General features: G+C 37.2%; 1 protein-coding gene across 1 annotated transcript in view; it reads right to left on the bottom strand.

The window, feature by feature from the left end:
• The window catches only part of KALRN (kalirin RhoGEF kinase), a 315,007-nt gene that overhangs the window by 228,650 nt on the left and 58,432 nt on the right, over window positions 1-27,925 (bottom strand). The window contains 4 exon segments of the mRNA XM_039323763.1: window positions 546-776; window positions 3,471-3,602; window positions 13,748-13,939; window positions 20,635-20,757. Of these exon segments, the coding sequence (XP_039179697.1) occupies window positions 546-776; window positions 3,471-3,602; window positions 13,748-13,939; window positions 20,635-20,757 (678 nt within the window).

Raw genomic sequence — 27,925 nt, 5'->3', positions numbered from 1 at the left:
ATAATATCTCTGATTAATTTTGGATCTACAAAATCTTGGATGTACAGTATTAATTAAAACAGCTGTGTGCCTGGAATACTCTTATACTGGGAATAAGTAAACAATAATTTCCAAATCACTTTATACATGTCTTTTGTAACTATATGCAATGTTGGATATAAGTCCATATAGATAAAATTTAGTTGAAGTTTCTCTTATATTTCTTTTTCACACGAACTGTGGCTCAGAAAGACAAGGGTCAAAGTTATTACCTCATAAAGGTAAATAATAAACAGCGTGGTTTCATGGGACAATTTATCAAATTATTTTATATATATATTTAAATTGACCCTCATATCATCAGGTAGTCTTCATCCTATGTCACTCTTCCTTGATGTGGCTTCCTGTAGTTATATTGGATTACTACTCCAGAATTCCCTTGTTATCTTTGATCATACTAGTTGAAGTCTATAGGAGTTGTCCTTTAGGATGGGGAGAACATCATTTCGTGGAGAACAAGACTATGTTTAATCATCGTTTTGCACATAAATAAGCTATTTCATTACCTGTTGAACATCTTGTTGGAAAACACAAAGTTGAAGCCGCTGATGTAACCGAACTTTCCTGTGTTGCCAGATGCTCTCCAAGCGCCGCTGGTGATGTAAGACCTCGTGGACCACATCCAAAACTTGGTGAACAGCCTTGGAATAATTTGCTGTAGCCGTGAGGGATTCTGAGTTTCCTGGACTCAAGGGACGTTGCAGGACATCCAGTAAAGCTTTGCCATCCTGACTTACCTGAAAGACAGAGGAGGAGGTTTCTGTCAAGCTGTTAAAAACTGATCGTACCAGATAGTTTTGTTTGTATACCGTTTGTTAAAAGTCAAGTAGAATTTGGAAGAATATCTTTTTTTTTTGTTGCTTCTGTAAATTTGGTTAGAATTAAATCCCTGAAAGAGATTGGATAAATGATGTGTAAGATTCAAGTAAATCATTTGCAAATGGACTTTCATCTTAGGAAACCAGTTCTATTGTTTCTGGTAAAAAAAAATGTTTTTCTGTTATTGTTATATGCCATTGTTTTTAAATAAAGTAAATTATTTTTATTTCACTCTAGAATGTCTTTCCTGGTCATTAGGCAGACCAAAAACATTTTGATAAATAAAATATATTTCTAAAAAAATGCAGTCATGGTGAAAATGTCATATAGAAGTATGTAATGCTCTTTAGTTTACTTAATTGTTATATAGTAGGAATCTCAAAAGAAAATTTAATTGTGATAATATTTTCTCTTACATTTAAAAGTGAAACTCACCCAGACTCTCTAGCAATTCAGTGTCTTCTGCTATGTAGTCCACTGCTTATGATTATCAATCATTAGTATTAGGCTAATACTACATCCATTAAGTGCTGCCTCAGAGGAATCCATATTTAATTAATCAGCAAGAATGAGTTAACCAGCAAAAATTAGAACTGAAGAAGGCCCAGAAAATTCCCATGTTATTATGTTCTAAATCATATATTTCCTTCCCTCCTTCCTTCCTTCCTTCCTTCCTTCCTTCCTTCCTTCCTTCCTTCCTTCCTTCCTTCCTTCCATATAAAATGTCTTGGAATAAAGGATCTGGAAGAACCAGTCATACGACTAATCCTTTTAAAGATAATATCACTTTTATTTGTTCCAAATTGGAAGCCAAGTGGACAGAATCCAGTGGATGACAGAAGTAGCAATCTGAAATATTACCTGCGATCTTTTTCAGCTTGCGACTCCCAAAGAGAAAGACAGGCTTTTCTTTGGCCATAGCTCTATCACTTGTAGATTTGACCTCTGTCTTTCTGGTTATTAAAGCACCCAAAGAGGGAGCAGGAAAATTGAGGTAATAAACCATCAACACCTCTTTGTGGGAATGAGTGGGTACCAGCCATGAAAGGGATGATAATCTACCTCTTCCTCAAGAGGTCTGCCTTAGATCCACCTATATTGGACAAATATAATCCTATATCCCTTTTCTAAGAAAGGTAATGGAAGAAATGTGATCAACAGCTACATAAAGTCCTAGAAGAAACAGATTATCTAAACCTATGGCAGTCATGATTCATGCCTAGTAATGAGGCTGAAACTGCACCGATTACCCTGACAGGTGACTTGTGGTGGGACATTAATGGAGGGAGTGTGATCTTCCTTATCTTGCTAGATGTGAATGCCTTTGGTGCCATCAATTACAGCATCCTTCTGGATCACTTACAAGGTTACAAATGTTGGGGGTTCTAGAGTACTGCCACTCCTACCTTGACACAAGGCAGGAGAACTCATTCCTCCAGTGCTCCATTATGGGGTGCCACTGGGCTCAGTCTTTTTCCCTGTCCTAACATTTATGTGAAATCACTGGTGGAAATAATTTGACAGTTTGGAGTTAGGCATATTACTAAACAAATGTTATCGAGTCATCATATATAAATAGGGCCGAATAGGGGGTAGAGTGAAAGCCTTCATCCATTATTCAGGGTAGGGATAGGTTCAGACTCATCCCAAGCAGGATTAGTACCAACTCAGTCAGAAGCTTAGTGATTTCAGAATTATATATATTATAATTATTATAATTATTATCTTTGAGTCTTGATAGGGTTACGTAGAGAGCAAACTGGCAAATTCAGGGTTCTTCTGGATTCATGGCTCCTGTTGCAACAGGAGGGCTTTTGCTCAAGTTGGTGCCGCAATTATGGCCTTCTTTAAAACAGATACAGATTATCTCCTTGCAATTTCCAATATGGGGGCTACTTGGAAATATCAGTTGGTACAAAATGTAGCAGCCAATATACTTACTAGGCAATCATGTAAAACCACCGCTTCATTGACTAGTGATTAGTTTCTGCATGCAATTTAGAAGTGATTATTTGTTTTCTTAGCTCTTTTGATTACTTGGCAGATGTGGGTTGGGTTTCCACAATAAACTCTCTGAACTAGACCATGTCAAGCAAGCAAATTCATTCTTGAGCAAATGGTTCCAAGCTATATAGATTTGTATTAGGGAATTCTGAAGGCTACATTCCATGTAATTCTAATTGCTTGGACTGCATCACTCGTCTTCCTGATGACAGTATTTTTTACACTACAGGATTCCTAAAACTGCTATTAGAATCACACTGCTTGAAAATGATTTTACACTCCTAAGTAAAGTCTGTTGTAGCTCAGGCTACAATTCTATATGGACGTTTCTAGATTAAGACAATGGAATTACTTCTAAACACACAAGCACAGAACTGTACCATCTCCTGAGTGAATATGAAACGCTATAGTACTAGAAAAAAAATTTATGGAAGATCTATTAGCTAGGCTATTTAATATATCAGCATGGAATGAAAAACCAGATGAACACATTATATAAATTAGGTAGCTCATAACCCTCAGTACTCCTTTTGCATATTCAACCATCTCTCTTAATTACATTGTGAAATCTCCTGGTGATTATTAAAAATCGGCCTAGAGACACTCACCTCAGTGTAAGCCTGAGTGACCTGTTCATAAAGGGACTGATGATGATGGATGGCCAATTCCAGGTTTTGCATTTCAGAGGGGAGACCTCCTTCGCTGCACATTTTGCACCAGGCATCTACACCAGACAGAAACTGAAAGCATTGCAAGAAAAATTTACTTAATTACTAAAAACCTAACAGCTTATCTAATTACCAAAATAAAAAAATAACACTATCTCTAAAAAAACCACCACCATCTCTTTCCACCATCTCTTAAAAAATAACAGCTATCAGCAATAAAATATGTAATAATAACAAAAGTAGCATCCACAGCACAGCCAGCAAAACAAGAATGCCATTTTCTAGTTAAAATCTGGTCCAGAATACACATCACTTTGATAGGCTCAAGGGGGCTCTGGGCTTGCTTTTCATTAAATTATCTAGTTCTGCAAACAGTTTTGGACAACTTCAAAAGTTTCAAAATCACCTGTAGATGTAGCAGGTCAAGGATTCGTCCCCTCCACCCCCCAAAAAGCAAATAAATAGCTGTATTTTTAGCTATCTTTAAGAGAGAGAAAACATTTTTGTGAGGACAAAACAAAAATAGGAATCAAAGGGATGTGGAAGGAAACTAATTACTTTAGATAATTGCAGTTAGTTTAGGACAGTGGTTCTCAACCTGTGGGTCGGGACCCCATTTGGGGTCGAACAACCATTTCACGGGGGTCGCCAAACAACGCAGTCCGCCATTTTTTTCCCCTTTTCCTTAGCTGTGTAACTCCCTTTTATTCTCTTGAATAGAGTCTAATTCTATTGGCTTTCAAAAGCCAATAGGAATTGTCCAGGCTGTCTCTGCCCTGCTGAGCCCATCAAAAGTCCCATTCTGCAAACGGTGCTGCACCAGTTGAGTAGTCCTCGACTTACAACTGGTTGAGTAGTCCTCGACTTACGACCGGTTGGGGGTCGCGGCATTAAAAAGGTTGAGAACCACTGGTTTAGGAGAATTTATTGTTAATGTATAAAGCAGCCAAAGGAGGATCTCTCTCTCTCTCTCTTTCTCTCTCTCTCTCTCCTTCCCTCCCTCTCTCTCTCTCTCACACACACACATAGAGAGAAATACACCCAAATTAATTTTTAAAACAAATTGTAATTTTTATTTCTTTGAACTTCTTACTACCTACTCTAGACATTCAAGACAGAAGGGTTTACTCTTTATCTGGGAGCTGGGGTACAATTCTGCTGCCTCTGGTGACTGGAGAAAAGAAATTCTGCAATGTTGGACATAAAAAAAAGTTCAGAAATAAATAGGAAGCCCAAGAAAAGAAAAAAAACGTGATTTAAACAAAAATTCTGCCAAGTTTCAAACTAGCAACTTTTACAAGATAGTTTTTATAATCATTGTGCTATTGTAATTTTTGTGGTAAAAGTAACTCAAAGGGCCATTAATGGGCTAATCTTGTAGCCCCTGGCTCATCTGAGGGGGCATTCGCTGCCTCTGCAAAGGAACCAATGAAATATTTGAGGTCACCCTGCAACAAATGTAGTGCACCATCTAAAGCAGAGAAATGTTTTCAGAAGTTTTCAGAAGTTTTCAGAAGGACCAGGACTAGGTTGACTACACCCCAAAGTTCTGAAGGAACCGGCAGATATGATCTCAGAACCACTGAACTATATTTTTCAAAGATTCTGGAGCATTGGGGAACTACCAGAGGACTGGAAAAGAGCTGAAGTAGTTCTCATCTTCAAAAAAGGGAAAAAAATAGATCCAGGAAACTACACACCTATCAGTCTGAACTCAATATCTGGGAAGATCTTGCAAAAGATAATCAAGCAACGAATCAGCGAAAACCTAGAGGCAAACAAAGTCATTACTAAAAGCCAACATGGGTTTGTCAAAAACAGATCATGCCAGACAAATCTTATCTCATTCTTTGACTAAGTGACAAAATTAGTGGACCAGAGGAATGTTGTGGTATAATTTACTTGGATTTCAGTAAGGCATTTGATAAAGTAGATCACAACCTACTACTGTGGGTTAGACAGCATCACCACCAGATGGATTTATAGCTGGTTGACCAGCCGTACTCAGCGTGTAGTACTCAATGGAACTGCATCTACATGGAGGGAAATCAGTAGTGGGGTGCCCCAGGGCTCTGTTCTGGGCTCAGTGCTCATCAACATCTTCATCAATGATTTGGATGAGGGGATAGATGGGGAACATCAAATTTGCAGATGACACCAAGCTGACAGGAATAGCCAACACTCCAGAAGATAGGCTTAAGATACAGAAGACATTAACATTGGGTGTTATCTAACAAAATGAAATTCAGTGATGAAAAAAGTAAGGTTCTATATTTAGGCAAGAAAACCAAATGCACAGGTATCGTTTAGGAAGTACCTTGCTCAATAGTAGTAACTGTGAGAGGGATCTCAGAGTTCTAGTAGACAATCACTTAAATATGAACCAGCAGTGTGCTGAAGCTGCCAAAAAAGCCAACACGGTGCTAGGCTGCATTAACAGAGGGATAGCATCAAGATTACGTGAAGTGTTAATACCATTTTACAATGGCTTGGTAAGGCCATACTTGGAATACTGCATCCAGTTTTGGTCACCATGATGTAAAAAAGATGCTGAGGCTCTAGAAAAAGAGAAGAGCAACAAAGATGATCAGGGGACTGGAGGCTAAAACTTACAAGGAATGGTTGCTGGAATTGGGTATATCTAGTTTAATAAAGAGAACGATGAAAGGGGACATGATAGCAGTGTTCCAATATCTCAGGGACTGCCACAAAGAAGAGGGAGTCAAGCTATTCTCCAAAGCACCTGAAGGCAGGACAAAAAGCAATGGATGGAAACTAACCAAAGGGATAAGCAACCTAGAACTAAGGAGAAACTTCCTGACAATTAGAACAATTAATCAGTGGAACAACTTGTTTCCAGAAGCTGTGAATGCTCCAACACTGGAAGTCTTTAAGAAGAGATTGGACAGCCATTTATCTGAAATGGTATAGGGTTTCCTGCCTGAGGAGGAGGTTGGACTAGATGACCTCAAAGGTCCCTTCCAACTTTATTATTGTTGTTGTTGTTGTTGTTAAGTGGAATAGAAAAAAATACGACTAAGTCACTTTGCCAAAGAGTGAGAAATTCTAAAAGGTAATATATGTTTTTGCCGTCCAAAAATGGATGCTGACCTGTTGTAAAGAGTCCATATGAGCTCCTAGACACATCTTAATTCACCAGGTTAATCCACTAGAATCCAAAACTAACAACCAAATGAAGCACAGTCATCTTATATATTATCAAGTTAGAATAATTATTTTAAGACAAATGGTTTTGAGGCAAGTATTAGATCAGTGGTTCTCAACCTTTTTAATGCCGCAATCCCCAACTGGTCGTAAGTCGAGGACTACTCAACCGGTCGTAAGTCAAGGACTATTCAACTGGTGCAGCGCTGTTTGCAGATTGGGAGTTTTGGTGGGCTCAGCAGGGCAGAGACAGCCTGGACAATTCCTATTGGCTTTTGAAAGCCAACAGAATTAGACTCTATTCAAGAGAGTCTATTCTATTGGCTTTCAAAAGCCAATAGAATAAAAGGGAATAGCACAGCTAAGGAAAAGGGGGAAAAAATGGCAGACTGCGTTGTCTGGAGACCCCCGTGAAATGGTCATTCGACCCCAAATGGGGTCTCGACCCACAGGTTGAGAACCACTGTATTAGATAGTAGATCCATAATCTATACTTCATAACAGTTTTTAAGGTAACAGTTCAGCAATAAGAAATCACTTCTGTTGGCTTCAAAGTCCTACATCCATGACATATGTACACTTTGATCACATTTATGACCTTGCCTTCTTTGTATATAAAAAATCTCTATAGCACCACTTCCTGTGTGGTGTTGGTTCACGATAATGCTCCCCTGCACACCGCTAAATGCACCCAAGAACTTTTGAAGTAGTTATGTTGGGATGTTTTTGATCATCACCACCACCCATAAACCAGATTTGGCACAGAGTGACTACTACTAAGGAATTTCAAACCTTGTAAGATGTTATGACAAGTGCCTCAATTTGAATGGTGATTATGTCAAAAAGTAATGTAATGTTGTAGTTTTCTAATGTGTATAATAAAAATTCTGTATCTGCGAGTGTCTGTCATTAATAACCAAACAGAGATTTATTTCCGAATTGCCCTCATATATCCGAATACCATGGATGAACAACACCAGCTTATGCTATGATATCTCATGCCTTTCTTACAGAGATGACTTCCAAAAATTTAAACCTGAACCAATCATTATTATTCTAGGATCTGCATCTTCATCAGAGATAACGAATTGTCTGCAAAGATGTTGCATTCTGAATCATGAGGAAACACCGAAGGGAAAGAAAAGAGAGCAAGAAAGCCTGAGGTATTTCATGTGGATATAATTATTGATATTACAACCTCACAGGATTAAAAAGGCAATTTCAGATTATATTTCCATTGAATTGTCCAAAGGCTCTCTATTCCCAATTATATAAGATCCCCATGTTTAGGCTATTGCTGTTATTATTTATGTGACTATGTTAGCAAAAGTATAGAAAAAAGGAAAACAAATGATACTTTTGGAGGAAAGGCAAGTGAAGAAAATTGTCAAGCAATAGCTGAACTAGTCTTCTTTTAGCTCTTAGTAGTTCCCACATGCATCCAGACAAAAATGTTTAGAAGTTCAGAAGCACCTTGTTTTCTAGAAAGATAACAATTCAGTTCTGCACAATTTATCTAAAAAAGAACCTTAGGTGGGAAAGACTAAAAATAGCAATCGGGCTAAATTAATAGAGTGCTCCTGAAAGTCCAGATAAACAACATTGAGCTAGATTAATTAGCTGATTTAATATAAAATACTATAGATTCATTTGTTCTCAGGATTGCTCTTCTCTTCCATAATTAAAAACTCCACATTTTCCAATTACTAATCCTGAACACATTCCAGAAATTCAGTGAACTTTCCTGTTCAAACTGAATTTCCGTGGCCACAAGTTAATTAGAGATTTCAGGTGTTTTTTTTTTTTAAAAAAAGAAATTAAAGTAATTTAAATGCAATGAGATCCAATATATAATTAAATGTTAAAATATTCTACTAATCTCAGCAGATGTTACTGCTTCTCTCCCGAAAAAAATTTGAAATGGATTATGGATTATAAATTAATAGGAAAAATATCCTTCTGAATAAAATTTATGATCCATTAGTTTTCCCCCCTTGTTAATGAATCTTGTATTACGTCTTATTTATATTAAAATGAACTTTCTGTACATAAAAAGGGAGGACTGTTTTTATATAATATGAACTCATATATGCCTAGAACTAAGAAGAAACTTCCTGACAGTTAGAACAATTAACCAATGGAACAACCTGCCTCCAGAGCGGTGAATGCTCCAACATTGGAAGTTTTTAAGAAGAGACTGGACAGCCATTTATCTGAAATGGTATAGGGTTTCCTGCCTGAGCAGGGAGTTGGACTCAATGACTTCCAAGGTCCCTTCCAACATTATTACTACTACTACTACTACTACTACTACTACTACTACTACTACTACTACAATGATAATTAACTAGATTTAGTTCACTTCAGATAGATTGAAGGTAAAGCAATTGAATATTTCAACCTAAAGCTGTGGGATTTCATGAAAAAAAAATGCTATGTCCATCTTGACCACAAAACTGAATTCTAGTTGTGAAAACTTATCTGAGTAGACACAAAGGGGCCCAAACATCACAAAAGAATGTGCCAGAAAACGGCAATGTTTTAAAGATTGGTATAAACATAATTGCTACAAACACGAAACAAAAAAGGAGGGAGAAAACATTTGGTCTAATCAGATAAAACTATATATCATATATCATTGGAACATCTGGCTCTCCTTAGTTACACCAGTTATGGCTTCCCTTAGTTACACCAGTTATGGCTTCCCTTAGTTACACAAGTTATGCTTAATGTTCCATTCAAACGTAAACACTGATGAATCCAAGAAAGATTTCATCTTTTCTAAAAAAAAAAAAAAAAAAAAAAAAAGCTCTGGAGAATATAGCAGATGTGACAGAGACACTGGAGAGCACTGCAAAAAAAAAAAGAAAAAGAAAGAAAGAAAGAAAGAAAGAAAGAAAAGAAAAGAAAAGATGATACCTAAATATTTAGTATTGGAGCTCTTCTTCATATATCTTAAGCATTAATCTATTGGACAAAGAAAACCTCTTTTAGTGGGATCTCTTTGTAGGCAACAGTGACACCATGTGGGACAAAAGATAGGAAGGCAACCCATGCTGATTTCTAAAAAAATATTTTGAATTCATTTCCCCCCCCCCCAAAAAAAACAACTGAAAATAACTGGAATAGCAGCCAAAAGATCAGTTAATTACAGCTTCTCCCAAATTCTGTAAGATGTACATGTGCTAAGCACAGACGTTCAATATCACTAGGGCAAAAAAGCATGCACAAACTAACCAAACCATTGCTGTAGTAATAGATTTAGCATGTACTCATCTTTGCATTACCAATGCCTATATGCTGAATGTAGTAACTAAACTCAACCATTGTTTTGCTTCTCTAAAAAAGAAAGGCCGGTGGATCTGCGCGGGCGATGGCGGCTACTTTGTAGCCGTCCTCCTGGGTAAGTGTAATGAATCGCTATGAACAGCGGACATCAGCTGTTCAGCGGTTCAAAATCCCCCTCCCGGGCAAAGGGGGGGGGAAGAGGGTTGTCTGAATAGTGGTAGAGCCACTTACGCACCCCCAATATTTTTTTGGGAGGTGTGAAAGGAGTGCTCCCACGGAGTTCAGACTGTCTCCGCTTCCCAGCTGCTTTTGTCCCTAGGGACAAAACAAGCCGTTGCAACCACCTCCGCGTTTAAAGAGATCTGGTGAGTTTTAGAAGTGGACAGAGTTGACTATAGGATTTAACTTTTGCTTTTTTTTTACTTTATATGGATTTTGTTTAAAGATTTATTTTTACGTTTATATTCCCTCTTTTTATTTTTTACTTTTTGCTGAAAGGGAAAGTAAAATGGTGATCGGCAGACTTTCCGGCGTTTTTTCTATTTTTTTAAGCATTTTTGGTGTTTCTTTTTTCCCCTTTCCTTTTTTCTTTTTTGTTTTTTTTATAATAGGAATGGAGTGTTAGTATTATTATTTTTGTTTAATTTTTGTGTTTTATATTTTGTACTTTTTGGTACTTTTAAAAAATGGAATGGATTTTTTCTATTTAATTATTATTATTATTTTCTTCTCCTTTTTCTTTTTCTTTTTTGAACTCCTTTTTTATTTTTATTTTATCATAACGATCCCCTCTTGAAGGATTTTTTTTTTGAATTTATGGAGCTAATTTCTTATTTTTCTTGCTTAATTCTTGCAATTTTTAAGAAGGAGTAAAGTTTTTTTTTTAAGATGGCTCCAAAGCGTCCAGTAATCTCTACAGCTTCCAAGCTGACTTCTTCTTCGGTGTTATCATCAGGGCAACAATCTAAATTAATAGTTTCACCTTCTTTCTTGCCACAGTCAACAATGGTGAAGGACTTGCAAGATATGATGGGAGATGTTATACTTCAAATTAGGGGAGAAATGAAAGAGATTTTAGAGGAAAATAATAAGACTTTGAAGCAAGAGATAGTTTTGACTTTAAAAGGAGTTGCCTCTGTTCTTGAAAAGTTGAATTCTCGCGTAGAAGAGGTAGTAGAAAAATTGGAATTGATGGAGGAAAAATTTGAAAGTATGGAAAAAGAGATGAAAAACTTTCAAGATGAGATTCTTATGCTTCAATATAAACAAATGGAATATGCCTTAAGAATCAGAGGTTTACATGAGTCTGTGCAAGGAGATTTGAGAGAGATGGTGGCAAAGGACTTTGCTGTGATTCTGAATAGAGAAGAAGAGGAAATACTTAGTGGAATTGATCAGACATTTAGAGTTAACTCTGTGGTGGCAGAGCAAAAGAATTTGCCAAGAGATGTGGTAATTTACTTTGGGAAAAGATCCCTGCGCAATGAAATTATACAAGCCTTTTATAAGAAGAGGTTTCAAATTGCTTCACAAGATGTTATAATTTTAAAGGAGATCCCACCAAAAATTTTAAGAAGAAGAAAGGAGTTTGCTTTTTTAGCAGACAAACTTAAAAAGAGACAAATTTTGTTTAGATGGGATGTTCCGACTGGAATGGTGGTGAGCTACCTGGGGATATGTTATAGTCTTAATATTGTTTCTAAAGCAAAAGATTTTTATACTTTGGTCCTGGGGGTATGCTCATCGTCACCTACTACGCTTAAAGCTTTGGAAGAAAAAAAGGCAGAATTGCAGTTTGAGGGGCCCCAACAAGTAGAGATGGAGGAGCAGAAGACAACCTGTGCAACATATAATTGTAAAGAAAAGGATCAACAGAAGAAGTTTAAGGAAGTTCCACAAGTATTGGTTTCTGAATCTGAGGGAGAAGTAGGATTTATAAATTCTTTGGAGCAACCTTTAATGCCAGAATTGCAGTCTGAAGAGTCTATATTAATTAAAAATGGGAGGCCTCAACAAGTAGAGATGGACGAGCAGAAGATAACCTATGCAATATATAACTGTAAAGAAAAGGATCAACAGAAGAAGCTCAAGGAAGTTCCACAAGAGATGAAAGACCAGAAGACAACTTGTCCAACATATAAATGTAAAGAAAAGGAGGTTGAGGAAGCTTCACAGGTATTGGTTCCTGAGACTTGTGTAACGTATAAATGTAAAGAAAAAGTAACATATAAACGTAAAGAGAAAGACCAACAGAAGAAGGAGGTTGAGGAAGCTTCACAGGTATTGGTTCCTGAGTTTGTGGGAGAACCAGGACTTACAAATTTTTTGGAGTGATCTTCAAGGGCAGATTTTAACGCATTTTTTTCGATGCTTATGGGCAAGAGAGACTGATAAGGATTGTGTTTATAGTGGACGTAACCGGTTATTGGACAGAAGATTATGGAGACTGAATGAAAATTTTAGATAAGAAGTTTAAGTTTAAGTAATAGGTTTGGAGTATATTATAATGTCTTCAATGTTTGGGTTTTTTTTAATTATTATTATTATTATTTTTAAGATGCAATTTGTTATTGGTAAAGATGTATATTACATTGTGTTTAAGATAGTATTTGTTATTGGTAAAGATTAAATGCGTATAAGGGGATCTTAATGTTTTAAGTTTTAAGTAATGTTCAAATTTGTGTCTTGGAGGGAGTTTATAAAGAATGATGGAATATAAGTATGACATGAAAAGGTTTAGAGTATATTATAACGTGTTTAATGATTGGATTTTTTTAATTATTATTGTTATTATTATTATTTTTAAGAGAAGATAATTTGTTTAAAGTTTAAGTTTAAGTATTTAGCTTAAGTATTCAAAGAGTGTTTTGTTTCAATGGTATAATGAAGGTTTATATGTTTATTTTTTTGTTTTATGATAAAGAAAGAGGGAGAGATTAGATTTATATAGATGTATAGATGTTCAAAGAAAGTAATGTTTAAATTTGTGTCTTGGAGGGAGTTTATACAGAATGATGAATAATATTATAAGTATGATGTTAGAAAATGTTTAGAGTATATTATAATGTGTTTAAGGATTGTAATTATTATTTTTTTTAGAGAAGATAACCTATTTAATTTAAGGTATTTAGATTTGTTTAGGATTGATATGTGTTTTAAGTTTTTCTTTTCCTTTTTTTGAAAAATTTTAACTAAGCCTTCCTCAACTCTGGGAAGGTTGGGGGAGGGTTTGGGAGGTTTGGGGAGGGGGGGAGGGTATGGGAGGGGGGGTTTCGGGGAGGGGATTTGTTTTGTAAAATTTAAAAAATTTTCAATAAAAAAAAAAGAAAGCACAGCATATTTACTGACACCCGGTTTTTAAATTAATCCTGCATGAATTTTAAACTTTCCAAAACAGGTTTAAAAAACAAACAAACAAAAAAAAAACAGCCTGAGCCTACTAAATAGGTTACCATGCAGGTGTGAACAGTATTGCTTTGTGTGACCATGAGCTTTTCTCTTAACACTCCACTCTCATGTCACTCTATCTAGCCTAAGCCAATAGAAAAAGAGATACACTGTATTGAACAGGCTGGGGAAAGAATTTTGGGGAGGAGAAGAGCCCAGTGTTAAACCTCAAAACAATAGTAAACTCATAGTTCTTGAAATAGCTGGAAAATGCAAAGAATACGCCAATTGTATTAATTGTATCGATGGTGATTTAAACTAGACCTAAGCCAGACAAGGCAGAAAGGCATCTGACTCAGTAAAAATGAATTACATACCTGTTCGGCCTTCTGGTGAAACACAGCAGACATGGCCAGTATAGTGCTACGCTCATCCAGTGCTGCAGCAAAGCTCTTCCACTCTTGATCTAGCTGTGTGGAAATCTGCTTAATTTGTTGAGATGCATAATGGCCAGCTTCTGAAAGCCTGGATGCAACAGACATGATGCGATTGATATTCACATAGGCATTCTGAAGAGAAAAAGCAAATGGGAGAACTGAAATTATACTTTAGCATAATTAATGAGAAAATTATGGTTTCCTTATTGTAGCTCACCTGCAGACAAATCTTGCCAGACTAAAGCTACTATCTGCATAACTATAGATATATCCTGTGAACTGCTAGGGAGGGGGGGTCACCTTACCCCCTTTCCTGTCTACCAGACTTTCTAAGCTGCTTTGCCTCTTTGCCCTCTGAAAAGCAGCCCCACCCTCTTAGGACTCCAGACATTCCACCACATAATCTGATAAAATGTTTTAAAAGGAAACAGTTGGGGAGGGTAAGAAGAACATTTACAATCAAAGTAGTAGTGAAAACAATCTAAAAGTCAAGCTGAACAGTCAACAAAATCATACGATAAAGTTTGTATCGCTTGATGCAACATATAACAGATCTGCAGATAAAAGGTTCAGTGTCTGAATACAGTCCCTATATTAGCCTTCTTGCCCATGGTCCATATGTATGGATTTTATCTCCCAGAATTCCCCATTCACCATGATTATTGGTGAGAATTGGGAAGCTGAACTCCACATGCTTGGGGGGCATTGAGGTTGGAGAAGAATGCTTTTTGTGCAGTGTTTTCGGCATCTGAAGATAAACCTGGTAAAAAAAAAATTGATTGGAACATTTCTGATTTATTGTACAATTTTCATGTTGAAGTATTTAAATAGCTGATCTACAGCATAATGTAATGCAGCGGTTCTCAACCTATGGGTCGCGACCCCATTTGGGGTCGAACGACCATTTTACAGGGGTCGCCAAACAACGCGATCCGCCATTTTCCCCCCTCAGGGGGCGCCGCTGCGGCACAGCCGTGTGACAGGGGTCGCCGTCACACAAACGTTGAGAAACGCTGATGTAATGCATTCTAGCAACATGATTCCTCAGATTACGCAGTTCATTTTCTGAGGTATATAAATACAGGTATAGGCACTAATATACTATTTTGATAAAGTTCATACTGACATATTTCGGTCTATGTACATACATTATACAAAGTGTTCATAATTTCCTATATGTGCAAAAAAAGAGTTTTTTTAGTATAATATTCTCTAATTGAACTTATTCTTTCTTTTTCCTGATTTATAGTAAGTATTTATCCTGCTACAGAGACAGAATATGCAAAACCCATTACCAGAATAAGCCAATTATTTCTGCAAAAAGAAGCTCTTTTTCCTGATGCTAGAAAGAGAGCAGTATTAACATGATGTAAACTGAATTATTATTTGTTTTGAAGCATTTGCCCAGTCCTGAGGGCTAAAAGGATTATGAAAACCCCAGGGCCATTCAAAGAATTACAGGATATTTGAAACTGTTTCTTTAATATACATATCTCATCAAAGCAGCCTGTAAGATAAAGTGGAACACTGTAAAATTTTATGAAATCACATGAAGGAGTTAAGGCAAGAGTATGGGGACAAAAGAATTTACATGATTAAAATGAAATTGTAAAAAGGTGCTGCGTTAATGGAAAAGTGTAATCCTTTCCTATGCTAGTTTATAACTTCAGGAAGAAAGTACAAGTTACCCTAATTTTTGGCAAATTGGTTTGATAACAGGTGGGCTGATAGAGACATGTTTGAAAACAGAATTTGTGCTTTTCTGAAGTCAGGACTTGCCCTTCCAAAGGGTTACATCAAAGCATAAGGCAGTTTCTATAAAGCAGTTATGAATAGCTTCAATTAGAATAAGCAGCATGTGGAGCGAGCTATTCAAATATACAATGGCAATCAGGGTGAGTTGTGCTTAAGGAGGAAAATGTAACTTGGTTTAGGCAACTAATTAAATTAATGAGATCCCCAAATATATTTTAAAGCCAGTTTGCCTTCTTAATATCAAATTACTCTATAGATTAATACTACACTATGGTAATAGAAAGTGTTTCTGAATAGCCCTGAAATTCTTAGTCTACATATTGCTATATAATATTTAGTGACTTTAAATTCTTAATGGCTACTGAATTAATTTCACACTATAGCTGTTTTATTAATGAGGAAATTGCTAAAAGGTTCTTAAGAGTTCAGCTGATATTTTAATTCAGATGGCTTATTCCAACAACCACAATCCATATGCTGGATTTGTGATAAAAATGCAACAAGTAAAATATGAAAACAATTGATCATTCAGCAATGCGAGTTATGCAAAGTTGTGAGTGTATTGTTTTTCCACTTCTTGCTTGAGATTAATCCATCTCATTAGTAATCAAGAAACTTCCATAAGAGAACATGGGTATGCAATGTACATAATATATCTTGATTTTCCCAAGTATCCTTTAGCAACCTGATTTCCATGTTAGTTCATTGCACCACATGACAATTAAGGATATATGAGTTCAAAAATGTAATTCAAAGTATGTTCCTCAATAGTTGCTCATCAAACAGGAGAGGGGTATTGAGTGGGAGTCCAAAAGATGCTTTTTCCGGAGGCAACTGGACTTTCAGGTTTTTCTTCAAAGATGTTTCGCTTCTCATCCAAGAAGTTTCAAAGAAGCTTTGTCTTCAAAGAAAAACAAGAAAGTCCAGTTGCCTCCTGAAAAAGCACATTTGGGACAACCATGACCTGGATGACTAAGAACCTCCATAGATACTGAGTGGGAGGTACACAGAATAAATACACCCCAAAAAATCACACCTAGGATCCCTACTTGACAATATTTGCATTAATAATTGGATTACTAATTGATATTCTGTGTATTTATTCAGAAAACTGAAATCTGTTTTAGTTTGTGAGCTGTAGAAAAAATCTTTGGCATTCTGCAAATATTTTTTACTTTTACTGTTATTTGGATCAATGTGTGGTACTATTGGAATTATCTATACATTTTCAAAATGAACCTGTGAAACTCATCAAAGATGTCTCTTGAATCCTTTTCTTTTAATTTGATATGAGAACAATTGGTCTGCTTTAGTGAAGAACATTTTGAGTACAACAGTAGCCATAACAACACACATTGCTATTAACTGTTAATGATATGATATGTCTCACTGATGTTTATATATTTTCTATATTTATGTATTTTCTATACCAAATTTGTTGAATCTGGGACTGATCTGATTGAGGGATGTATACAGTTCATAAATATAAATAATGCATGAGGTTATTGAATTAATTAGGAGTATGTTATACAATTCCCATGGAAGCTAATCTTTCTATGAAAATTTGTAATAATTAGGATTTCAACTGTTGCTTTAATGCTTTTAAATATCTAGGAAGAGTTATTTCATGGGGAAATGTTACATGATTAAAAGTTCCACTGAAATATGGGGAAAAAAATAAAAGTAATACAACTGATATTATTTTACGATTGATCTGTTTATTTAGAGCAGACATGTCAAATACAAGGCCCTAGGGCCGGATGTGGCCTGCAAAGTGGTTTCATGTGGCTCACGAAGCCATCCTGGAAACAGTGAGGGAATGGCCCCCGCTGCCTTGGCTCTGGCCCAGGCCGGCCGGGAGCTAATGTACAATTTTGTGGTGGCCATCTATGCTGAAACGCATTCAGTCTTAGCTCCACAAGGCTGTCTGGAACCAGTGAGGAACCAGCCCCTGCTGCGTCGGCCCCGCCTCCTGGGTGCATGCTGGAGAGGTGTCACCCTTTGTGAGGAATGAAGAAATGCACCATCACCTGGAAGTGGCCAGCAAATGGCCCTCGCCTACTTCACATATCTGGCTTGATGGGATCTGGGGGATGGGTTTTGGCAAGCAGCGGGGCACTCTCCTCACAGCGCCGAGAGGCTGAGCCAGGCAGTGCAAATCCAAAAAGAAGTGCGATGCCGCCCAGGGCCCAGCTTGCCCAGTTTCGGCAGGCAGCGGGGCACTCTTCTCACAGCGCCAAGAGCTGAGCCACTGGTGCAAATCTGATGAGAAGTACAATGCTGCCTAGCCCCCAGCCTGCCCAGTTTCAGCAGGCAGCAAGGTGCAAAGCTGGCGAGCTTCACATCGCCCAGCTCAACCTCTCGGCACTGTGAGAGTGCCCTGCTGCCTTCCAAAACCGGGCAGGCTGGGGGCTGGGAAACATCGCACGTCTTTTTTGATTTGCGTTGCCCGGTTCAGCCTCTTGGCGCTGTGAGGAAAGCACCCCGCTGCCTGCCGAAACTGGGCAGGCTGGGGGCTAAACAGATTGCACATCTCATCAGATTCGTGCCACCTGACTCAGCTCTTGGCACCATGAGGAGAGTGCCCTGTTGCCTACCGAAACTGGGCAGGCTGGAGGCTGGGCAGCATTGCGTAGGTAACATTGACTCTCACATTGCTCATGGCATCCCCTCCCCCAGAGCCCACCAAGCCAGATATGTGAAGTAGGTGAGGGTCATGTACTGGCCACTTGCAGGCGATGGTGCATTTCTTCATTCCTCACAAACGGTGACACCTCCCCAGCTGCATTTCTTGCCTGTTTTTCTTCCTCCCTCATCTCAAATATTTTCCCACTACTCTGTACTTAGGAGGGAAGAAAGGAAGGAAGGAAGGAAGGAAGGAAGGAAGGAAGGAAGGAAGGAAGGAAGGAAGGAGAGGGTGGGTGTGAGGGAAATCTTGCCTTAGTCCTGCCCTGCTGCCCTTTCACCATCCCCTTGCCCCCTCCTCTGGCCTATCCTGGGGGTCTCCCATCCTATTGCTAAGGAAGATTTGGATACAAAGCTGGCTCTCCTTCCATGGAGAGGGAATGGGCCTCCCTTTGACTTTGCCCTCATACCCATCATGAGCAACTTGGCTAAGGAGAGCAAGCACAGCAGCAACAGCAGTCTTGAGGAGGAGGTAAGTGCAGCTGGGCATCTCCTTGGGGAAGTGGGGCTGGGCTTGGTGCTGCGAGTGCTTGAGGTCCAGGCTGGACATTTGACCTGTGCTGCCCAGGGCTCCAGGCAGTGCACACCACCATCCAGCCCCCCCCCCCCGCATGGCCTGAAAGGTACAGTGAGGCTCCTCCAGTGGACCATGTCTTGGCACTTGGCCTGGCCCCACCCCCTTCTGCCAGAGACCCTCAGATATGTCTCACTTGTGCACAGGCCTCCACAGGCACCCTTAACGCAAATGATGTAGAGCTGGCCATGCCCACCCAGTAGGCCACACCCACTCCATCCACACCCACCCAGTAGGCTGCACCCATCCTGACCACAACCACCCAGCCCCCCGAGGGAAACAGCAATGCTAATGCAGCCCTCAGTGAAATTGAGTTTGACACCCCTGATTTAGAGGTTTCCTTGGATGAATACATTTATTTTAAACATATTGATATATTAAAATGTTTTCATAAAGAACTCCAACTATATTTTCTTAATTATTTTTATCTTTATTTTTAGGCACGTATTCTGAGTTCATTTTTTTAATGGAACACAATTTATTGTGAAAAAAGTATTATGGGCATAATCAGAGAGTTATGTGACTCCTTCAATCCTTATTACATAACAAACTCCCTGCTATAATCCAGTTTTGAAAACTGCCTCAATTTTAAATCAGTTTTGTCAAAAAAAAAATTAAATAAAAATTGAGTTTAAATAGAAATTTGACGTTGTGTAAAATTGCAAAATGTTAGGTTTTTTAATTAAAATATTTCTTGATTTCACCATTTACTTCAGATTTAAAATTGCTAGCATAAGTGGAACAAAAGTTGTAGACTTAACAACTTTTTTTTTGTAAGAAAATATTGTTAACTGGATATTGTTTTGCAAGAACTTTGGAATAACTAGCCGGAATATCCCATATCAATCAGTGATTGGCTAAGAGCTAAAAAAATACCTTAAAATGAAACTAATTCAATAAAAGTTTAGTTTTCATCTTTCTTGAACCCTCCCTGCCCAGACTGAAAGAGTCAGCTTTCAGCCTCACTTTGTTGGCAATATAAAATGTGTGAGTAGTCGCTTACTTATATAAGATGTACTTGTCTTATTGCCTATTTTGGTTTATTAACATTGCATTCCAAAGATTTTAGTAAAGATGTAAATGTACTGATTTACACTCTTGGATCACCAATGTGTAGCTTCTTCCTGTTTATGCTCACAACAACCCAAAAAATTATAATAAAACCAATTAAACATTCAAACAAATAAAAAATGGAAACATTATGAAGTTAAGGCCTGGGTGAATAGAAGCCAGGTTTCCATGCAGTGGAGACCATCCCCTCTTTTTGATTTCTGTTTTTTTCCTTTTCTCCCTTTATTTTTGAATAATAAAGCAATAAAAATGAAAACTTCAATACATAATGATTTGTTGTCTGGAATTCATATCAAAGTTGAAAATAAGCATTTAATTGACCAAGTAATCAGAGAAGGCATTCAAGTCATATTTGACATTTTCATTAGAAGGTGGTTATTAAATTACACAAACAGAAATCACATATGTATAAATTTAAACTAGTTGAGTATTAATTTTTAATTTAATGATCACATTAAAGGCATCCTATGCTGTATATCTGATAAAAATTCCATTGGATAGCAGTATTCTCAAAGACAGGGTTTTTAAAATTTCATATAACAAGAAGCTACTGCAAGATGATCAATTTGATCTTTTGCTGATCAAGCATTTGATGGATTCCTTCACCTCGTTTAATTGGTTCCCCATATCTTACCCTCTTACACTATATATATATATATATATATATATATATATATATATATATATATATATATATATATATATCATGTACCTCCTTAGAGAAAATCTGTTATATACTCACCATGGAATTCATAGCAAAATGATTATGTTGTGTCTGTAAATCAAGGGCATGTTGATAGCTCACTCCAATTTCAGTGTGACTCTGCAGGAACAACTCTTTGTTATGGCTGATCCAATCAAACATCTGAAAAAGAAGAAAATCCTTATTATGTTTAGAAATGCAGAAAGAGGCATGGAAGAAGAGTCTTTTGTCCTTTAATTCAGAACTGTAACTGAGACTAAATTTGAGAGACATCATTTAAATAAACACAATAAAGTATAATTGAATTAATTGGTCTCTGTTATACTTCTGCCATCCCTGTAGTTTTCATTCATTCATGCTTAATATGGCTGCTACAAAAATCAACACTCCAAAAGATAAATAAGCATTCAAGAACAAATATATGAAGGTATACTTTACACTCTGTCAATCGATTTACAAGTAATGTTTGCACAGAAAACGTCAGCAGGATATATACTGAACTGGCAGAGAATGTTTCAGAACTGGCTGAGGATGAAAGGAAATTTAGCAGATGAGACCAGAGAGATAGAGAAATGGGGGGGGGGAGAGATTGTGAGTACATTTCATATTGCAAATGATCCTTATACCTATGGAGTTTGAAGCTCTGAAAATCTGCTGTATCGTTTTCTCCAGCAACGCAGTCGAATTTTCTATTCATAATTTCAATTCTATAATTGCTTTTACTGTACTAGTTATTCCACATGCGAGAAGAAAACAGGCCAATGGAGTTTAATTACAAATTAAATTGCTGTAATACATAAAAGAACAAGCAGGATTCTTGTTTTCTTGATCTTCTCAATCCGTTTGGTCTAAATATAGCAGTGTCTCTTAATTAGGACAGCTTTACATGGAATTCAATTAATACAAAAGAGATAGCACATAATAATAAGGTTTTTTTAAAAATCAAGGGCTAAGAGCCATAGTGATTATCTGCACTATGAGAAGAAGAACGGCGAAATATATATTACTATTATTATCAGTTGCTGAGAAATATAAGTCTCTTTATTCCAGTCATACTCCAGATTACTTTTTCCAGCAATCCAAGATGCCATATTTCATATCTGGAAAATACACCAATTATCAGGTAAGCCTCAAAACTTGGTGAACAAGCACCATCCACAGTAACCTGGACTTTAGGTTTTAGTACAGCAAGCAAAACCAAATGGTTGTTGTGAGGTTTGAGCCAAGACACTCATATTTTTTACAGAGCTCTAATAACTCATGGAAAACTAATGCCTCCTGTTCTATAATACCTGTCCAGTGACCCATGGTGCAAGATGACAAAAAACAGCAACACTTTATCTTCATGCGGTAGCTTGTTTGAAGCGGGAGTATTGAAGAAGTATAGTAGATCAAGGCTTTTCAACCAGTGGTAAGGGTACCACCTGTGGTACATTGGCACCTGGCAAGTGATACACAACCATCCTAGAAAAGTGGTAGCAGGGGAGGGGAATGAGCTGAACCGGTGGCAGCACCGCACAAACCTGAGTGAGAGATGGCTGGAGCTGCAGGGCTTCAGGGCTCAGCGGAAGCGTCAGGATCAACACTTCTTCGGGGCTGTCAGGGCTCAGTGGAAGTGCCAGGATCAGCGCCAGGCTCCAGCTGGAGCTTGACGCTGATCCTGGCACTTCTGCTGAGCCCAGAAGAAGTGCCAATCAGCTGGAATGTTGCAGCATCTCCAGGGTCTTGTGATTTACATTCAGATGCTTGGCAACTGATTCATATTTATGACATTCACAGTATCCCAGGATCACGTGAAGTGACCAAAACCTGCTGCAACCACCCAGCAGATGGGGGGAATAAAAACCAAACACTCCCCACCCCACCCCCGCTGCCAATCCTCAACAGAAATGCTCACAACAATGAAAATCTCGGACAGGAAGAAGAGCGCTGCCAGGTAGGCAGGCAGGTGTCTTGCTTGGCTGTGGCTTGGGGGGCGCTTTTTTCAGTGCCATTGTAACTTCAAACAGTCACTAAGCGAACTGTGGTAAGTCGAGGACTACCTGTACGTCATCACTTTTTTCCTTTTGGGGGGGTCATTAAGTTTTTGACACCTTGCTAGGCGACTCGGATATTGCCATATCCTAAAAGTAGTACAATGAGTGAAAAGGTTGAAAAGCCCTGTAGTAGATGGAACATGTTATAAGAGTCAGGTGAGCCTCTAGTATTTTTGAAGCAAAGAGGATGTTAAGCTACTTTGCCATAGAGATTTCTACTGAGGAAGCTAGGTCAAAAACTAGAGTGGCTTTTTTCTAAGTTCTGGCTGGTCTTACATAGTTTAATCATTCTTCCCCCCCCCCCCCAGGAAAACAGAACGGATTCTTTCAAGACAGCTAACTCAGGGAAGAAATCTTCACAATTTGGCTTGGTTTGTTCTCTTTTGCAGCTCCTCATTAAGAGGAGACATGCAACTTAAATGAAAAAGACTGATGCATAAGAGCAGAATTGATAAAATGAAACCCAGAGCAACATACAAGCAACAGATTTTGATTTCTGTTTTAGGAACCAAGAACAATTTATCTTATTAAATATTTTACATGCTGGACTTGAACATTCTCCCCCCAAAATTGGGTTTTTTATTTCCTGTAAGCCATTTTGAGTCACTGTGAACGAGTAGACGGCAATATAAATTTTCAAATAAATAAATAAAACAAGCTATACCCATTTATGGAGGCAACAGTCATTTGGCAACAAGCCCTAACTCTCCCCTCATACTTAGTACATTACATGAAGGCAATTTATCTGGGATAAACCTGAAATTAAGCAATTAAAAGCATCGAAGTATTGTTGCCAAGGGATTGTGAAAGTTTTTATTTATCCATCATTATATACTGTTTCCACAAAAATAACACCCAACCAGAAAATAAGCCCTAGCATGATTTTTCATGTAATATTAGTCCCACTCCCAAAATAAGCCCCAGTTAAGATCATCAGTCAGATGGACACATTTAGTATTGTATTTCCACGAATATAAGCGCTAACCAGAAAGTAAGCCCTAATGCACCTTTGGAGTAATAATAATAATAATAATAATAATAATAATAATAATAATATAAAAAATAGAAAAAGTTGGAAGGGACCTTGGAGGTCATCTAGTCCACCCCCCTGCTCAGGCAGGAAACCCTATACCATTTCAGACAAATGACTGTCCAGTCTCTTCTTTTCAGATAATCATACCGGGTATTTCTTTTCTATTTCTTTTCTTCTCTTTTTAATGGGACCTTTGACTCTAGAAAATATGACAGAAGATTCAGAATGGGGTAAATTAATATACAGTAAGACCCTGTCTTATTTTCAGGGAAACACAGTGCCTCTTTTCTGGGGGAACAAAGTGCATGGCTCTTCATGGATAATTGCAAAACTACATAGACACAGTTAGTTGCTTTTTATGTCTCCCTCACTCAGTCCAAATTTACTTGGAAAATATTGACAGCAAACTAAACTATCTTTTTATACATTAGTAGCATCATCATGCTTGACTATTACTACTATTAATATTTTGCCAAAACTATGCAACCCGAATGGAATTGTGAACACGCTTAGAATACTTTGCACTTTTCCTCTCTGGATAGATTCATCATCCAATATAAAAAAGTTAAAAGCACATGATCCTTCGCATCTCTTCATAATTGAAAGACTTATTCTGTCTTGTCTATTTATACAAGGTATTGACATACTATGTGCATGCATGCACACTTACACACCAATGCACACCCGCAACCCCACTTCTATTATACAAAATGATCATGGGGAACAAACCATTTTGGTAAAATGTGGTTAATTAAAAAAATATCATAATCAAATTATGGTAAAAGAGTTAGATGCTAGAATTTGGGGGTTGGGTTATTTAATGAAGGAAAGAGATTATGGGATGCTGAAGGGAGAGGAACAATTAATTCAGTGATTGGAAAATATGAATCAATGATTCTAAACAACAGCTCTGGAAAAATTCATGGGGAGGAGAAAAACTTTCTTTAATGTACATCTGATTATCTCCTTTAAAATTAGCAATCTTGATACCAAACTTAACAAAAAATATCTTATTTTCAATTATGTTTATGCCTTGTTGAAGTTCATATCTCAGATAATAGGAAATTTGTGCAGGTAGGTAAACTGCTGACATGTCTCCTTATAGTTGCATGTCTTCATATTCCACCAAGAAATATAAGGCTATTAATCTTTTATAATCCTCTGGTGATTTAGTTGAATATCATAAATTCTTTCACAGATGAATGTCTTTTAAAGATAATTATCTCTCTAGCTCATTATCTCGTGTGTTTTCAGCTTGAAAAGCAGGGGGCACAGAATTGTTAAGTGCTCCATAATTACATTCAGTTTATTGAATTCTTCTTTCTGAAGGAATCAGAGGTAGTATGCAGGATTCCTCTATGCAATATTTTGGTAAATATATAAAGTAGAAATCTGAGCTAGATCCCCTACACATGTATTTTAATTTCTCAACTGATATTAAAATGAGGACCCAGTTCAGAATTAGAATACTTTTGCAATTCTAGTCTTTTGGTTTAGTGTGATTGAGCAAACAAATTAGTAGGATATATTTAATTGCTCCCACTGGAATCTTTGTGCCAGCAAAGGTGGCTAAACAAACCAAACTCCCTATCATTTGTTTGATACTATATACACGAAGACCTAAAATATGTACACAATGGTGGAACAAATTAATCACCAGTGAGATTTCCTGATTTGCTTGGTCGTTAACATTGGAAGTAGAAATTGAGTGGAAGAAACGAAAGAGCATTCAGGCAGTCCTCAATTTACAACAGTTCATTTAGTGACCATTCAAAGTTACAATGGCACTGAAAATGTGACTTATGACCATTTTTCACACTTATAACTGAGGCAGCACCTCCATGGTCACATGATTTATATTTGGATGCTTGACAACTGGTTCATATTTATGACAGTTGCAGTATCCTGTGGTCATGCGATCGCCTTTTACGACCTTCCAAAAAGCAAAGAGAATGGGGAAGCCAGATTCACTTAACAACTGTGTTACTAATTTAACTCCTTCAGTGATTCAATTAACAAATGTGGCAAGAAAAGTCATAAAAATGGGGCAAAACTCATTTAACCAATTTCTCACTGAACAACATACATTTTGGGCTCAATTGTGGTCGTAGGTTAAGGACTACTTGTTTACTTGTTTTTATGGTCTTGCTGGATCATTCTAGTAATGGCAAATATCTGTAAGTACATTCTAAATTCATATGTTAATGTGAATACCATCTTAAACAGCCAAATCCTTAGAAGCAAGATTTACAAAGGAGGTAATCATAAAATGTCAGACATTTACTTTCATACCTACTGATGAATTAATTAAGGTGCACAATTCCATCAAGGATACTGCAGCATAGTAATAAATTTATGTGGCGGCATGTCAGCAATGCCCTCAATTATTTTCCTGTAGAACACTCTGCAACAGTCATCCTGTTTACTATTATTGCAGCAGGTTTTCATACAGGATTCACATCAGGTAGAAAAATCCCTTTGATTCATAGATCTTTTGCTCTAAGGTAAGCTTCAGAAAGTAGAGATGGTTCCCAGTGTTAATGGCATACATGTAATATTTAATCAAGAATTTTGATTATAATAGTAAAACCCAATGCAAACTAAACTTAAAAGAAAAACAAAAAATAGAATGAGTAAAAAAAAGTGCAAGGAAAAAGAAAAAAAGAAAAAAGAAAGAAATATAATAAATATATATATATAAATTGTTGGAAGAAAGTCTTCATCGTGGTTCATCCAAGCTGGGAATAAACATGGCAACTGCTTTGGGAAGAAGGTTGTAGTTTATTGGAGAGGAGAGCCAGACAGGAAGATGGTTCTGGCAGCAAGAGAAGTGAAAAAAGGGGTGAACACATATAGGGAGTAGGTTTTTATAGCCTCTGAAGCCTTTTGTTTGGAGCTGTTCCTGTGGCATGAACTTTGACCTGAGTCTGAGTGTGCCTTTCTGGTATTCTGATATTGATGGGTCAATCTTATTATGTCCAAGCAGTCATGTCCTGCTTCCATGGGGCTCTTAGAGTTTGGATGGGGTATATAGATTTTAGGTCTTAATCTCCTAGCTCCCTGGATTTACATCTGCATCTCTATAAAGCTGGTTTCTGCTTGGGGAAGGGAGACCTGGGGCTATTAAGAAAACTGGACATGCTTTCCTGCCTCGTCAAGATCCTTGAGAAAATATATTTTCCTGCCGTTTTAATATTTCCTTCTCTGAGGGGCTGACTTCCCACAATATAAAGCCAGTTTTTTTTGTAAATCCAGTAAAACATCCTTTTCTAAGTCATTCTCTTGACCTGGAAATTGTAAATCCACTTCCAATACCATCTCTATCTTGTCAGATAAAATTTCCTATATCTGAATTTTTTTCAATAATATGTTTTGGACTTAGTCTATTCCTAGAAGCAGATATAATTACTGACATTATGGACATTGTGACTAAATTTTTTGATTCCAGTCTTCAAAAGTCTCCTTCAGTATTGCACTTCAATGTATTGCATCATTTTACAGGCATATATATCTTTTACTCTACTTAAAATATTTAGTTCCCTCTAATGTCTAGCTTTTGAAATCACAAAATTGCTTATGTAGTCATGTCATGTAAAAACAAACCCAGAATCTATTTCCAATGAGAAGCTATTTGTATTTTATAATTAATTCCAAAATTTTGTTGTAAAACTTTCAATATTCCAATTTCATCTGGATCCTTATTCTGCTTATAATTTTCTAAGATTAAAATCTTACTTAACCTTTTTTGTTTATTTTAGATTCTTTAAATTCTTAAGCTTATGATTAAATTTTTCTTTCATTCAGGATTTAAGGCAGATTCACCCAGTGTTTTCATTATTGTTATTCTGAAGGTCTCTAATTATTTAGAAGTAGTTACAGGTGATCTTCAATTTATGACCAATTCCTTGATTGGGACACTGAAAACTAAAAGATCACAGCACTTCTTTGCCAATAATCAACACCACCAGATAAGCAAAGATTAACACCAAGTATAATGCTAAATGAACAATCAAGCAGTAAGCAATACCCCAATCAAGGAACAACCAACTCAGACATCAATCAGACAACAAACAACAGCCTAATCAAGAAACATCTGCAAGAAACATCTGCAAGAAAACAACCAAGCTCAGAGAGCACCAAGGATCACTCATTTCAACCCTGAGCTACAAATATTCTCCTTTATCAGTGCCTTACTATTGCGTTGAAGAGACAGCCTGTATATTGATCCACTCTCAACTCCTCATGTATTTCATTCTGAATT

This window comes from Crotalus tigris, unplaced genomic scaffold, assembly GCF_016545835.1.
Source record: "Crotalus tigris isolate CLP2741 ecotype Arizona unplaced genomic scaffold, ASM1654583v1 scf7180000024282.1769268, whole genome shotgun sequence".
NCBI lineage: Eukaryota > Metazoa > Chordata > Lepidosauria > Squamata > Viperidae > Crotalus > Crotalus tigris.
The sequence above is the reverse complement of the archived record's forward strand: the minus strand, read 5'-3'. Positions and strand labels throughout refer to the sequence as shown.